General features: G+C 33.5%; 1 protein-coding gene across 1 annotated transcript; it reads right to left on the reverse strand.

The window, feature by feature from the left end:
- Positions 1 to 2,218: 2,218 nt before the first annotated feature.
- Positions 2,219 to 8,487, reverse strand: LOC18590670 (telomeric repeat binding protein 1). Its single transcript, XM_007016323.3, has 10 exons — positions 8,193 to 8,487; positions 6,644 to 6,828; positions 5,676 to 6,537; positions 5,349 to 5,558; positions 5,188 to 5,250; positions 5,004 to 5,083; positions 4,527 to 4,768; positions 3,738 to 4,055; positions 3,357 to 3,420; positions 2,219 to 2,686 (listed from the first exon to the last, which is right to left on the reverse strand). The coding sequence occupies exons 2-10, from the start codon at positions 6,722 to 6,724 to the stop codon at positions 2,456 to 2,458; spliced, it is 2,151 nt and encodes a 716-aa protein (XP_007016385.3). The 5' UTR covers positions 6,725 to 6,828; positions 8,193 to 8,487; the 3' UTR covers positions 2,219 to 2,455.
- Positions 8,488 to 15,383: the final 6,896 nt, after the last annotated feature.

Consider the following 15,383-nt stretch of genomic DNA (forward strand, 5'->3'; position numbering starts at 1 on the left):
CAGCTACTATATGACATTTCTGTGTATATTAATATATTTTTCTAATGTCTTTTCTTCAATCATTTATGTTTCTTTGCCGCACGCATGAAACCATAGGAAGTTTTGATGTTCAAATTGGTTGAACAAGGTATTCTCCTGGAACAAGTCGTTTCAAAGAGGAGAATTTAGGTGTTGACAAAGAAGAGATGGTTGCTCTTTTTGACAATTTCTCTCTTTGGGACCGCGGGCCTAATTTTCAGAACACGTGTAGTGCTCCCTCTCTCGCACACAAAACGACACAGCAGAGCAGAGCCCTCGACAATCGACACCCCCCAGTCCCCTCCTGAACACACGCTGTCAAAGCCAAACATGCACCAACAACACACCCAACGCACGCGTCTCATGTTCTAGGAAACACAAGTTATGTCTAGAAATGGCAATGGTGGGTAAAACGCTAGCGTACTCAACCCGATTACATCGACTTGGATATCTTATATTCAGGATATCTGAATTCGATTTTAAGTGAACTTGAATTTCAATTTTAATATTTGTTTGATTTTATATTATTATTTGTCAAAGCATTTAAATTTTATAAATATTTAATTAATATCCTGAGTTTTAATCGAATTAGATAAACATTACTTGTTAAATATCTAAATCCCTTAAGTATTCAGTTTTTCAAGTCTCATAAGTTCATGAGCACTCGATGAATTTACCCAAAACTAAATCCAAACAAAAAAATGTTATCTCACATCTAATAAATATAATTTACTAATAATTAAAGATATAAAATCAAATAACTATTAAAATTATAATTCAAGTTCACTAATAATCCAATTTCGAGTATTGAGTATTTAAAATGATATTCATGTTCTATTCAAATTCGATACGACTAACAAACTTTCTATTTGAACCTATCCAAAACTCGAACATATGATAATCAATGATTTAGATTCAAGTACTCAAAAATTAAAAACCGATTACCATCCATAGATATGCCGTTTAAAGTTCATTTGACATTGTAATTAAAATTAGTTTTGACTTGTCCACATTTTTCTATTTATTGAAAAAAAGGAAGTGAAGAACCATATATAGTGTTCTATTGCAGTTCATTCACTCCCTGTCCTTAAATGTTTTGGGCCTGGATTGTTGATTCTTGGGCTTTGGAAAACCATGTTGAATGGGTTAATTGGCCTATATGTCCTTGAGATTTTTGTTTGAGTTGCAAGCATTTTGGGCTTCATTAGGTTTAAATAATGGGCTTTACGTAACTGGACTAACATTTTGCCTGCCCTTCGGCAACCTGAAAGATTAGGCTCGGCCTGTTGAGAGATCCTCCATTGTCTTACAAGAGGATAGTTCAAGAGAGTCTAGATTAGATCTAACTAATCGTATTATATAAGTGTATAAAAATAAATTATATAGGGAAATATGAAGACAATATGATTATTTAAAAGTGTTAAAATTCTAAACAAGACCACATAAATATTTAATAAAAAACAATTTTCATTTAAAAACTCACCTCTCTTTCTTTCTTTATAAAGCAGAAGTGAAGTGAGAACTTGTCCTTAATTCCATCCATCTAGTCCACAAATTTTGTTGCCCAAAACAAATCCTTACATATTTTCTAGGTTCACATTCCTCTCTTTTTCATGATCAGAAACAAAATGTCAAGAAAAGGAAGACAGCCCATTTTACTTCAGCCACAAGACTAGGAATCCTCTTCATTTGTTTATCTGCTGCAGAAAAAAAACTTTTTTTTTCTTCTTTTTCATACTCAAATAATGCATAGACAACTTTTTGGGAAAGAGACTTGAAAGTGACATAGCAAGTGTTAGTATAAGCCACCAAAGGAAAGAAGATGCATTAGAATTGCCAGAAAGGAACATTGATGACCTCTACCTAATACATAGTGTATCTCCTCAGATGCCAAGGAATCGATAATTCTAGTGTTTTTTTTTTTTTTTTTTTTAAACTTGGGTTTTCTCTAAATCCCCCACATGATCAGAGAGATATCCATGCTTTATGATGATTTTAAAAATATAAAATGATTCTCTTTCTATATATAAATATGTCAAAACCATTGATATGATAGGAATCCAGATTCCAAACTTGGGCTGAAAGGGGAAAGTCTCATTAAAGCAGTTAGGCAACATTACAAACTTCAGAAATTAGCTCCATGTGATTTTGCTAAACCCAATTTGATTAATCTTCATAAGTAATAGATGGAAAAAAGAAATTTTAGGTGAATTGAATTCAGTTAGCAAGCTCTTATTCCAACAACAACCATTTACAGAAGGGGCCAAACCTCTCCATTGCAGGAGAAGAATCCAGGCACAGAGCAGGATAAAATATTACACAGATTTCTTGGGGTACTTCTATTTCTTCCTTGTCATACCTTTTTACATAATCACAATAACAATTACAGAAATGAGGAAAAAAAATTAATTAGACAATCCTTCCCTAAACCCATCATTCAACCTAAGGTTTTTTCGACAACATCACATGTGCTACCACCTCTTATTGTAGAGTTATAAAGGAGAAGGCAGGTCTCTGGCTGCTGCGGCTTTAGTTGCTGCTTCGCTTGCTGCTGGGACCAGTAAGCATGCGCGGTTAGGACCCTGTCCAAGAGCTCCTGAGGCACCGGCTCTCCCCGCCTTTGCTGTGGGGATATTCTTGCCGTGTGAACTAATGTTTTCCACTTATCCTACATAATCCCAAAGTACATACCATCACAACCATGTGATAATGCTTTTGAGCTACGTATCAACAAGACTTAAAAAAAAAAACACCTCAGGCCGTTTGTTTCCCTTTTCCAACGGAAATACCAAAAGCAGCAGAAATATCCAACTAGCCGTAATAATAAAACAAATGTATTAAGCTAAAACCTAGAGGCAAAAAGGTGAACATTGTGCCATAAATATATTGGCAGAAGCCGTGTGAGATAAGGATTCAAGAATTCCTTGTGTGGTAGTTGTTATCTTACAGATAAAGCTACAAAAAATTGATAAAAGCTTGTAAAGACTATCTAATCATTTACCTGTTGTACAAGCAACTATGTGCCTGAAACAGATTAAACTATGATCCCTGGTGGGTCCAAGACATAAAGTGGACCTTTTTGAATTTTAAAACATGGGGTTTAAACTTAACGGTTAGGAAACAATCCAATAACCTTATAAAAGGAATGAAAATATGATACAAAAGAATTTGATTAGGAAAAGAGAGAGGCAGATTTACCAGCAGGTTAAGTAGAACTTTTCGAGATTAGCCAAAGAACTAAAATATGAGAGAGAGGAAGAGAGAGGTAAAAAAATAAATAAATAAATAAGAAACAGTTTTGCACCTGCTTTACAGAAGCAGGAGATCCTTTTACTAACCTTCAAATCCACATAAGTGCGATGCTTCGCGTTATCAAAAGCTCTTAATTTAACATCACGCCACCTGCAAATTAATAAAGCTATTAAAATCCTGACCAGCACAGCATAAGGGATGTCTGGTAGAACCACACAATTAGGCCAGCTGTTTCGACATTACACTCCCGTATGTAAGACAGGAGTGAGTGGTTAAGAAAACAGCATTCTAAATATCTTCTGAGCACATACATTTCCCTAGAGTGGCTACTGAGTCAAGCATTCATGCAAAATTCTAAGTTGGTATCATGCTGAATCAATTCAATACTTAGCAAAGTAGCAAATTTCAAAGACTCGGTCACATCTCTCAACAGCTCCTTATAATTCCTTCAGTAGGTTCAGACGTACCTTCCAGTTCCAAGTTTCTCAACAGCCTGAACCAGGGCTTCAACTTCAGCGACAGAGAAAGGTCGACGAATTCTACGCTGCACAACTTCAGATCGCTTGGATTTCCTATGAGCAGGAACCACAGCTAGTGCCTCCACACTCATTGCTGGTACAGCTACCAGGGCTTTAGAATCAGTTGTGCTTTTTTCAAGTGACATGTCAGTAGGTGAGGGTGCAGAATCATGATCGCTTTCAACAAAGTTTCCCAAATTGGCCATGTGAGGCAAAGGTGAGGGATCACAAATAACCTGATTAGCTAAACGAGGAGTTGTTGGATACCTGGCAACAAACAGTATTAAATCATAAACTGAATCAGCAGAATAACCGAACAACTCTTATGTGTTCTGATGGGCAAGATTGTTTAAGAGATATGGAGTAAGAATCTTGAATTCTAACATGTAAAACCTACATATCTATCCCTAAACGCAGAACAAAGGTCAAGGCTAATAACATGGACCATGACATTATCATGCAACAATTTTCCACAAGCTTCATGCAGCCTCATGAAAAAGAATACTTAAACCAAACAAAAAGTCAGCCCCTTCTTCAAGGCTGAATTTAGGATAACAAAGTAGATCCTATATGATCATGGTTCCGATAATTGCTAGCCATTCCAACATTTTTTCCTTTTTTTCCAAAAATGATAAACTACCTAGTGAGAAATTATTTTTCTTCTCTTTTCATGTTTAACTCTAGAAAACAACAAAATGAAACCATTATCTTGTAAACTTGTAAAACTATTTTTATTACCTAGCTAGAGGTAGAGGTGAGTCACAGGGAAGCGTTAAGGGAGAACCTCCACGGCATAACAATGGGGAAGTTTGTGAAGGGTTAGGCTCCAGGCTAAAACCCAGAGCATCCATCTGGTTATCACGAGAAATTCCCGTCTGCAGAAGAGTTTTGTTGTCATCTCTAACCTTCTTTCCTTGAAGAAGTACACCAACATGCAATCCACCTCCAAGTATCGCTGTCACTGCCTCCATAACAGTCCTCTACAGATCAATTACACATCATTAGAAGGAACGCTAATGAGGAAGCAGCCAGTAGATGAGACCAGTGACTGGAATTACAATTTACAAGAAAAACTATCCAAGCATCCATCGTGGGGCAAGGCAAGATGGTGCTCCCATATCTCTAAGCATTCTGCCGTCTAATACCAAAATTGAACTACAATGAACAGCAGACAAACACTTTTACCACAATGATCAGAACCATAGATCATTATACCTTCAATGAACCAACAGTTGCAGATTCTGGAATTTCAATAAACAATTCTGGCACCCTGAAAGATTTGATCCTAAGCTTCACTGAGTAAAAGGAAAGACATCTTGATGTAAGAACCTCTTTGAATGTGAGACACCAATCAAGTGAAAAGAGTGCATATGAATCACTCCATCAAAGGTTCTCATACCGTGAGAATCCATAGAGTGGAATGATTTGCGTTGGTCTGCTAGTGAAGATGATTCTCCAGTGCCTGCATAAGATTTAGGATCGGTTAGCAAAATACTGCTGTTAGCTATAAACACGAACAAAAAGACTATAATGATTAGAGATGAAAAGCAGGCAAATCACCTCCATGCATCTTTGAATATACACCAGAAGCATTTCCATTGATGCTCTTCTCAGGTGAATCAGAAATACCCTCATTGCTGATTCCTCCAGCCGAACTTGAAACTGAGCTACAGTGTAAAAACTTCCTTTTTTTAAAAGGGTAATTCCTTTCAGATCTTAAGCGTTTGTAAGTGCTATTCCTACCACAGCAAGCAGGCTTCACATTCTCATCTGAAGGATCAAGATATCCATTTAATTAAATAATTCCACAGTTCTCAATATCCTGTTTAATGATACCAGACAATTTACTCAAAGTTGAGCTGATTTGAACTATAAAGAGCCACATACCAGAATTGGAAAATGTCACATCCTTCAATCTTGGAGCTACTTTCCAGTATTTAGAAGCCAGTATCTTCCTTATTCTTCTGTCTCCAATACGAGGCGTTGGCCTAAATGGCCTTTTTATGGGGCTAGGGTGAGTACACCCTGAAGAGTTTTCGTCATCATCTCTACTAACTACATTTACATCATCCTGTTTTGCAGGAAAAGAACTACGAGGACTACAGTCCCCGCATGAACGTGCCTTACCACTATCGTCTGAACTAACTAGAGCAGGAGGTTTACCATCCAAGAGCACTGGATCTTCTAAGGGGCATGTATCAGCCACTTCTCCAATCGAAATCTTATCAGTTCTATCCAGCTCCTCATACATTAACCCTTTATTTTGAGACTCTGGTTTAATACAATCACCAGATGTCCCACACACAAAAGGACCTGTCTCTACCTTACAAGGAAAACTTCCCATTTCATTCTCGGTTTTGCCATTCATCAACTTCTGAGCATCATATCTCTCTGAGCAATCAGAAGTTGTTATTACAGAGGCAAATCCAAAATGGGCATCATTTTGAAGGCTTGGTGATTCCTTAGAACTATAGTTTAGATCATTGGTTTGTGGAACAAGTTCAGAAACAAAGAATTTCCTATCAGTCCTGTCTTGATTGCTAGTTTCTACCTTCAATGACTGATCTCCATCCCGCCTTTCCTCCTTTACAGTATTTTTTACAACTGCAGACTGATCTTCACCACTCGATTTATTACTGGAAGTAGGGGTACTTTCTTTACCTAGTAACAAATTTCCAGCTACAGTGGCCAGCAAGTCAAATGCACTTATTTGGTTGTCTTCGAATCTCTTTCTAAATGGAACCCTTTTCTATAAAAGTAACGGTAATCATTAAAAATAGATCAGTGTTTTAGCAAACAGAGGAAGAAAGAGAGGTAAATATCAAATACAATACCATTACAGCAAAGTATATTACCCTGGCTGATCTGGTTGCTCGCGGAGTAGCAGGCACCCGATAGCCATTGAATCCATAATCTAACCTCTTCTGCAACACCATATCTCAAAATTCACACCGCATTGAACACATCATATGCAATTCACCAGCATTCTTGAATCAATTTCCAAGAGATACAAGTATTATGTCTCAACAAAGCTTAGACCCTGAGAAGAGACAAATGTGAGAGTTCATCTAAATATGGTTTATTTAATGTATAATCAATAAATAAAAATTGCTACCATTTAAGAAATAAATTGGACAGCAGAAAATGATATTCAAAGCATGACAAATGATCAAAGAACAGAAATGATCGTTCTATAAGATAATAGTAAAACTTAATAAAAGAAACATGATAAATTAATATTCATATGCCACTGCCAAACAAAGGCCAAAAAGTAATTACAGATAAAAGCCACTGCATTTGGATCCATAGCCACAACAATCAAAACCGCAGGGTGTGCCTAGAATTGTAAATTTTAACTGGTTATCTTCAAATTTTACATAGGCATTGAGCCCTCCAACTCCATCCATTCACCCAAAAAAGAAAGAAAAAAAAACTACAGAGACTATCTCATAATTGTAAATAAACCCAGAAGCAGAGAGCACTAACTCAATCCTGTAATTGAAACTTATAAAAGATCCATATGATCTGATGAGAAATGGAAACTCCATACCACCATCAACCCTCCCCCTCCATAAATAAAAAAATATATATTTCAAGAAGAAAGAAAAAACATGCTTATGCATCCAACATCAGATGCAGAAATCCATAAAATGGACAACTCGAAAGAAACAATGAAAAAGAAGAGATGGAGATATTAAAAAACATAAAAAAACCAGAAGAAATTCTTTGAAATTTCTGTTCAACACATCAAACTTTTGCAAACTCAAAACAGAGAACAGGAGAAGAAATTAAACAGAAATTAGAAAATCAAATTTAAAAGAAAAACCCTTAAACCACAACAAAACCCTGACACTGAGGATCCAAGCCCAAATAACCAATTCATGCATCTACACCGAGAAAATCTGTGTAATTTAGACAATTTTGCTTTTAAAAAGATCTAAACCCTGAACAAAAGATCATCTCGAAAAACCCAACAAAAGAAAAGCCTGAAAAATAACTGGTAAAAAGAAAGAATCTTTGATCATCTCTTCGGCTCTTCCGATAAATTGTCTCCAAAATCCCAGATCGAGTACGTTATAACCCAAATTGTCGACAGACAGAAGAATTTAACGTTAAAAACTAACCAAATTTAAGAATTTTCAAAAGAAAACTGAAAACAGAGGGAAAAGAAGTCCAGGCATTTGATTGCTTTAAAGTTGTAAGCTTAAAAAGATTAAAACGATGGGTCATTTAACAATTTTGTCCTCGAATTACCACTCAAAATCGAATCTTCCTTCCACTTTCTCACCATTTCTCGGCAACCAAACACAAAAGACCCCACCTTGACCACAAAAAACCCATGAAAAAGATCAAAACTTTCGAGGAATTCGCCAAGCAAAATCAACAAAAATTCGATTTTCTCACCTCTAAGCAATGAAATGTTCGCTCAAAACACGAAATTCGCGGCCAAATGCAAGATCGCAGAAAGAACTAACAAAATTGAAAATTCTCTTCCCAGAGGGAAATAAAAAAACTCTTCCATTTTCTATCCCATATTTTCCCGAGAAAACAAAAGGGAAATTTTCTCTGTGTTTATCAAACGAAAGCCATTTGGAATTTTCTCTCAAAATTCTTAGTTTATTTCCTCTCCTAAAAGAAAATTAAAAAATTTTTCACTCTGTTTTTTCTGTGATCGCCAAAACCCTCTGAAAACCACCCCACTTTTGCTTAAACCCCAGCTCTTATACCATTGACCCCTGATTACCGGACCTATCGGTAAACTTCACCGGTTATAAGCGGTAAGCAGGAACCACCTAAAGACCGGTTCTTCGTTTCAGGGTGACCCACCAGTGTTTTCAATTCTCTTCGATCTTGACACGTGGAGTGGAATGCAATCCTGCGGCTACGGGAGAGTTGCAGGATCGAGAAAAACGTTGGGTCACAAAGTGAGGAATTATTTTATTTATTTATTGATTTATTTATTTTGTATTGGGTTTTTAATAATTGTTGTTGGTATGGCATTGACACATCCACTTAGATTTTGTTTCTTAATAAAGTTAATATTATTTGCTAAATTATTATAATTAAATTAAAAAATTTTAGCTCAAAATCAAACTTTCCTCTCTCACCAAAATTTTCTTACAGTAACATTCAATAATTTGAAATAGAAATATGGATTGCTTCTTTTCCATTTAACAATTTATGAATCAAATTTATAAAAACAAATAAAATTTCATGCTACTAAAACGATGAAATTATTATCACCATACAGAAAATGAGATATTTTAAATTTTAAATAAAATAGATTTCTCGGAATATTATATTTTTTCCTTTACCAGATTGTGTTTTTTTGCATTTACAGCATATATTTTATAATAAAAAAGTTAGAAATTCTAAAATTAGAAAAAAAGAATAATCAGCTAATTATCACGTGGGCAACAGATCTAATGCTAATATTTTTAATTTTTTTAATTTTTATTTTTTCATCAGATGGCAAGGATCCTTTCAGATCTACTATATAAAAGGATATAGCATCGCATAAAGGGACAAATTCGTCATTTAACAACAGCGACACTGTGGAAGGGTACAGGAGCAGTTATCCCGAACCGATAAGCATGTTACGTAATTTTCTTTTTTCTTTTTTCTTTTTCTTTCTGAAATTTGTGGCAGTATTTTTCTTTTACAAAAATACTAATGCCACGTAGGAAAAAGCGAAATAATCCTACGTGGCAAAAAGGAAGGCCGCCATTGGTCGCTTTTTGGGTCAGTGTTATCGACAACGTTGTGGCTACTTTCTTTTTGAAATTTTTTGAAACCGAAATGGTGCCACCATGGGTGTGGTGGACTTGACGGCGATATGGGAATCTCCGTTATAATTAACTTTGAAGGCTGGGTTACGTGGAGAATCCGGAGCCAAGATGGATAACGGCCGTTCTATTCGGGGATAAGGGGGTTCGTGGCGGGTCCTACACCAGTGGCGGGCCCCACATGTTAAAAAAAAACTCTGTCCTTTTTAATTTCGGTGTCGGGGAGATTGGGTAACACGTGGCGAGCGTGAGAGAAGAGCGGTTAATGAGAGAATGTGATTAATTTAAGCAGAAGGGAAAGGTTTAATCACACTAATTTCTCTTACAGAGCGGGGATTAAGGAGTACACGTGGCGAGAGAAGAATAGGTAAGCACTACACAGCTTCTATTCACTCGGCGTTAGTTTAGAAACAGGTAGTTACGTGCACTGGGCGAAGAATGGCAGGGACAGGGAGGTGGTTAAGAATCGAATGCGGATGCGGATGTTGCCTACATGAAATCTGGACCGTCCAAGAAAATCAAGACAAATCTTTTTTTTTATAATTAGTACATGATGACATGCGTTGCATTAATATATAATTTATGTTATTTAACCATTAAATCAAAAAATATAATTTGTGATTGAGCAATAATTGGAAAAATATTGAGTAATAAATTAAGCTGAACAAATTTTTGTGCTTGCTTACATTAATGCATGCCTTTGATATTGTTAAAAGAAAAGATTTGAAATTGAATATAAATAAATTTATTGCACATGCATGGTTTATCCACAAAACCCAACCCCACAATGTGAGAGAGACAGCTTACTTTCTCATGAAATATCAATGTTGAAAACATAGGAGATTGGTGTAACCCATTAGAGTAGCTTAATTATTTCTCCATATGTATTGATCCTTTTTATCTTTGTTGGTCCTAACTACTCAACTTTTGATCGTATTTTTCAAAATGGGTTTTGAAAAGTAGGAGAAAGATATCTATTTTTGTAAGCTAATTATGATTAGACTAAAAGAAAAAAAGACATAATATTTTAATAAATTTATTAAAGTATTTAAAAAAAATTAAATAAATTTTTATTAATTTATTACGTTTAATCAAATTTTTATATTTTTATTTTAAATCAAAACGTTACTTGTAATTTTATATCACGTAACATTGATATAACATGACGACGTATTATAGTGGACGATGTCGTGACATATTAATATAACTTGATGATAGAATCGCATAATATTTTTACTTTTCATATCAATGTTATAATAATGTCATGTGAATATAAAATAATAAGTGATATTTTAATCAATAATAATTAGTCAATTATTATTAATACGGGGTCTATTTGATCAAAAATAAAAATATAAAAAAAAATTTATACAAAGGAAAATATATAACTAAATAACAAATTACATCGTTCTATTTCAGTTCATTCTTAACTTGTCTGTAGAGATATAAAGTAAAATTCCCCATGGAGGAAGATTGAAATTGTGAAAACTTATAGAAAAGTTATCATAATGAGTGACCATCCAGTCAACACATTGATTGGCTTTACGATGGACGTGAGTGATAGTCCAACAAAAGAATAAAAATTTATTTAAATATTTTTAAATAATTTAAAATTTTGTAAACATTATGTATAGAAAAAATTAAAAGAAATAGTAAATATAGGTACTATCATAAGACAATTAGCATAGCTAAGTCTACATGCTTTTAGCATATAAACTTATACAAGAGAATCAAATTCTAGTCGTTAGTTAAAGTTCAATAAAGTGATTATGCCATCCAAATGTGGCAAAGAATTTCTTAGTATTAATAGTCTGTCGTGAAATAAGAACCCCCGGGTGCAATTGGTACCTTGATTAAACTAGAGTCAAACATTTACTCTAACTTACCAAATTATTGAACAAGACTTTGATGTATCAACAATAAATGAACTAAAAGCCTGTTTGGTCTAGCTTTTTTTTAACTTAAAAGCTATTATTAAGCTCTAATGAAAAATAATAGTTTTTATAATTAAACTAAAACTGTTTGATAAACTGTTTAACAAAATAAATTATGTAAGCTCTAATTTCGGTTAAAATTACCATAAAGGGTATTCATACCATCTTCAATCACCTAATAAGTTATAATGTTATACTTCAAGTTTATATATAATTTCATATGTTAAAATCGAAGAAATCAATAAAAAAAAGGAATAACTTTCAAACTTGTATAGTAGCAATAGTATTAGATTTTTATTGATCTAACAAACAATCGAACCATATGATTCAATTCCCAAAAAATAAGAGAAAAGAGGAAACGATGTATTTAATATTAAAATATTTTTTGGTGAAAAAGAGAGAAATTTTTTAAATAGTATCGGAATGCAGTTTTGAATTTTAAGATTTTTTTCTCTTAATCTTTGTAAGATAAAAAAATTTTTAGATTTTTATATTCTATTGTTGGGTTTTCTGTTTTTTTGTTAGTTTTTGTAGAGAGAAATAAAGAATAAGAAAATTGTGATTTACGTTGAAGAATAGTAATTTTGATAAAGAAGAAGAAGAGAGGGAGATTAACTGAGAGAGGAGTATTTCCTGAAAATTAATGTGTTTAAAAAAAAAAAAAAAAAAAGCTCTTCCATGAAGTTTTTTATTAAACTCTTTTTTTTTTAAATTTTGTTATTAAAAAAAGTTACTTTTTTTTAAGAGCTTTTCAACAGATCATGTTTGGCCTGGTTTTTGCTTTTAAAATATATATAAGTTGAAAAAAAAGTTAGGCCAAACATGCACTAATATTAATCTTTAGTATGTGATGGTTCAACTAAAACTCTAAAAACCCAATGTTTTTGTGTATAATTAAAAATAAAATAAAATTTCATATCAAATAGAATAAGTACTATTTTTTATTGAAACAAATAAACAAAAAAAGATGTTTAAATTTATAAATTATGTGGAAATTACTTGGTGGAGTCAAGGTTGTGCAGGGGTAGTAACCGTCACCCACTAATTTTAAAGTTTTTTATTATTATATGTAAAAATTTGAGATATATAAATAGGTAATTTTGTATAATTATTTTTTAGTCATCTTTCATATAAAATTTTGAATCTGACACTATTCAAATAAAAAGATGAATTTAAAAATTTATTGGGTTCCATAATTCTATTTAGAAGAAAGAAATTGGATGTCAATTGTCAAATGGTTTTGATTATTGTAGTTGGGGCTAATTTGTTTGGAATTTGAATGGTCAGATTTGTCTTCCACTTCTTGTGTTTGTGTAACTTGTGAAAGTGGAGGACTGGATTAAGTACAAGAAAAGTACAAAGCCTGCCAATAATGACTAAACTGAATCTTCCAAACTTGTTTACTTGTATGCCTGGAAATTTCGATTGGAAAAATTTTCTGGCATTACTACATTCATATAGTTTTTATTATTTTTTAAAAATATTAAAATTTATCGTATTTAAATATAAATGATTTTAGATTTGCGTTTTATTAATTACCTGTTTTATGTATGTCACGTCAAAAATGAATAAATTCGATGAATTTATATGCTAATTAGAATAATTATATTAGTTTATGTGGAGAGGACAAGGGAGGCGATTTTGTTGGTTCCATCTATCCAACAAATAAAGAAAACAAAAGTAAAATTGGGTCCTCCTTGTTTTCATCGAACTGAAGAGAAGGTTTTGTGACAACGACATCTGTAAACTTAGTTGAATCACATGATTAAATTAAAACCATCCACGATCCATGTGACATTGCCAATGACAGACACAAAGAAAGAGATTATGAGTTCCGTTCGGACCACTACAGCTCATTTTCTTGAACCAGACATGCGTGTACATGTCATCCCTGGAGTTGTGATCTGTCTTAATATATAACTCGTAGACTGCACCTCACGTGTGCCCAATCACATGAGTTTTTTCACTTCTCTTCTTCTTGTAATAATTTCTTTTACTCTCTTTTGGATGAATGGTAACGTTTTGTTCTTCAAATGGTGATCAAAATACATTTTAATAAGTCAAGTTAAATATATATATATATATATATATAAAACTTAAGTATAATAAGAGTTTTTCTACTTATCCTCAATTGGTTTTAGATTAAATACCCATTTTAAAAATTTAATATAATTTTTTAAAATAAATGTTGTTTAAAATTTTTAAATTTTTTATAAATTTTTCGTGATTTATGTCACGTGATATGTTAAGGATATTGAAATGATGATAAGGTCATTGGACCACCCTTCACCCACCAGAGCTTTAAACCAGTAAAAATTTGAGAAACCCAGGTTTTGACTGACTTCTTAGAATAAAACTGAACCAAAAAAAGAGAACCAACAGTACTTGAATTGTGGGGTGGAGGAAAGGGGTACTAGGCATTAGGTAAAGATGTTAATTCTCACAGTAAAGGTAGGAGAAACAAAGTGTAAAGGTGAAAACGGCACACGAGGGATGCCAATGGGGGCTGGTTTGCCTTGGAAGCTAGAGCTGGCCCCCATGGGAATATATGTGAGACAGAGAGGTTGCGTTGGTTTGAGGCAAAAATGGTTAGAAAAGGCCCTCCCCCAAGAAAGCTGGAAAAGGGCGGCATTCTTGGTTTGTTTTGTTTAAGAAATCCTCCTCCAGGCTGATTGATGCGTGACTCCATTAAACTACTGGAATCCCTTTGGAATACCCCATCTGCCACCTCGTTTCCTCAGTCAATAACCCAAAGCTGAGGCTGGCGATTTGGGTCAGTGGGTCCATCTACCACATGGCATCACGTGATTCGTTCATTATTTATTGTTATTTTTTACATACAAATTTTCAGCCTATTCAAACGCATTTTGTATAAGATATTCTCCTTTTTGTAACATTGTGAATCACATGTTACTATTAGCCGCTGGCGAGATTCTTTAATTACGTTGTCCAAAATTGAACAAGATTAATCAATTAACTTAGGTCAATGTAAATTGTTTCATTTTTTTTTCTGTGTCAAAAGTTATGTCAAACTTCTCTTCTTTTGATCTTTATGTTTATCTTTTAAAATTAAAATTGATTAAATAAATATATTATGTTATTTAAAGATATCGAAAACGATATCTCAAAAAATACTTAATTATTTAAAACTTAAGATATCATCTTAAATAGTGTAAAAATTCGAACATTAAAACGAAGGAGATTTGATCTAATTTTGATACCCAAAAAAAAAAAAAAACTGTTCCCGAGTTTTGTTATTCTGGTACTTATATGTGGCAATTATCCTCTTGAAATGGAAGAGATTGACTAGCAACTTGATGGCTGGTGAATTGTAAATACGAGAGAGAGAAAAGGGGGCATCAGTATGTTACTAAATAAAGGGGGACTGAGGGAGGAGTTTGGAGTTGAAGGAAGTCTGAGATTTCTTGACGTAAAAGCAATGAGCAGAAGCTCATTCAATAAGGTCAATGAAAATGGTGTGAGGTGGGATGAGGAAATTTCTTCTGCAGGTTTTCTGTTCCATTGGACCTTTCAACACAGACTTTCTAACAAACTAAAATGGGAAGGAAATCAAATATCTCAATAGTAGATTTGTTGAAGGTATGATTAGTGCTTCATCCTAGCTTTAGCCAGGTGGGTGTGAAAAAGGCCAATGGCTTGAAAGGATAATTATGGCTACAAATTAGTTAACTAGGATTAATTATTCTTTTTTTTTTTTAAAAAAAGGTAAATTCTACCAACTTATGAGAGTTCAATTTTTTATGAAATTTTTTTAATTAATATCTCACAGATGTTATTTTTCAAATAACACTCTGTGGATAATTTTTGTTTATACAGAATTTAGGTCGTTCATTTTATTTAGTAAAATTATAAAA

The sequence above is a fragment of the Theobroma cacao genome, chromosome 9 (genome assembly GCF_053813885.1).
Source record: "Theobroma cacao isolate CCN51 chromosome 9, ASM5381388v1, whole genome shotgun sequence".
Lineage (NCBI taxonomy): Eukaryota > Viridiplantae > Streptophyta > Magnoliopsida > Malvales > Malvaceae > Theobroma > Theobroma cacao.

Excerpts from the sequence above, each read along its gene's own strand:
- LOC18590670 (XM_007016323.3), bottom strand. The coding sequence starts at position 6,724 with ATGGTGTTGCAGAAGAGGTTAGATTATGGATTCAATGGCTATCGGGTG. Across the intron at positions 5,559-5,675 it reads TGTGACATTTTCCAATTCTG|ATGAGAATGTGAAGCCTGCT; the intron begins GTATGTGGCTCT and ends TTGATCCTTCAG. Across the intron at positions 2,687-3,356 it reads GCACTTATGTGGATTTGAAG|GATAAGTGGAAAACATTAGT; the intron begins GTTAGTAAAAGG and ends GGGATTATGTAG.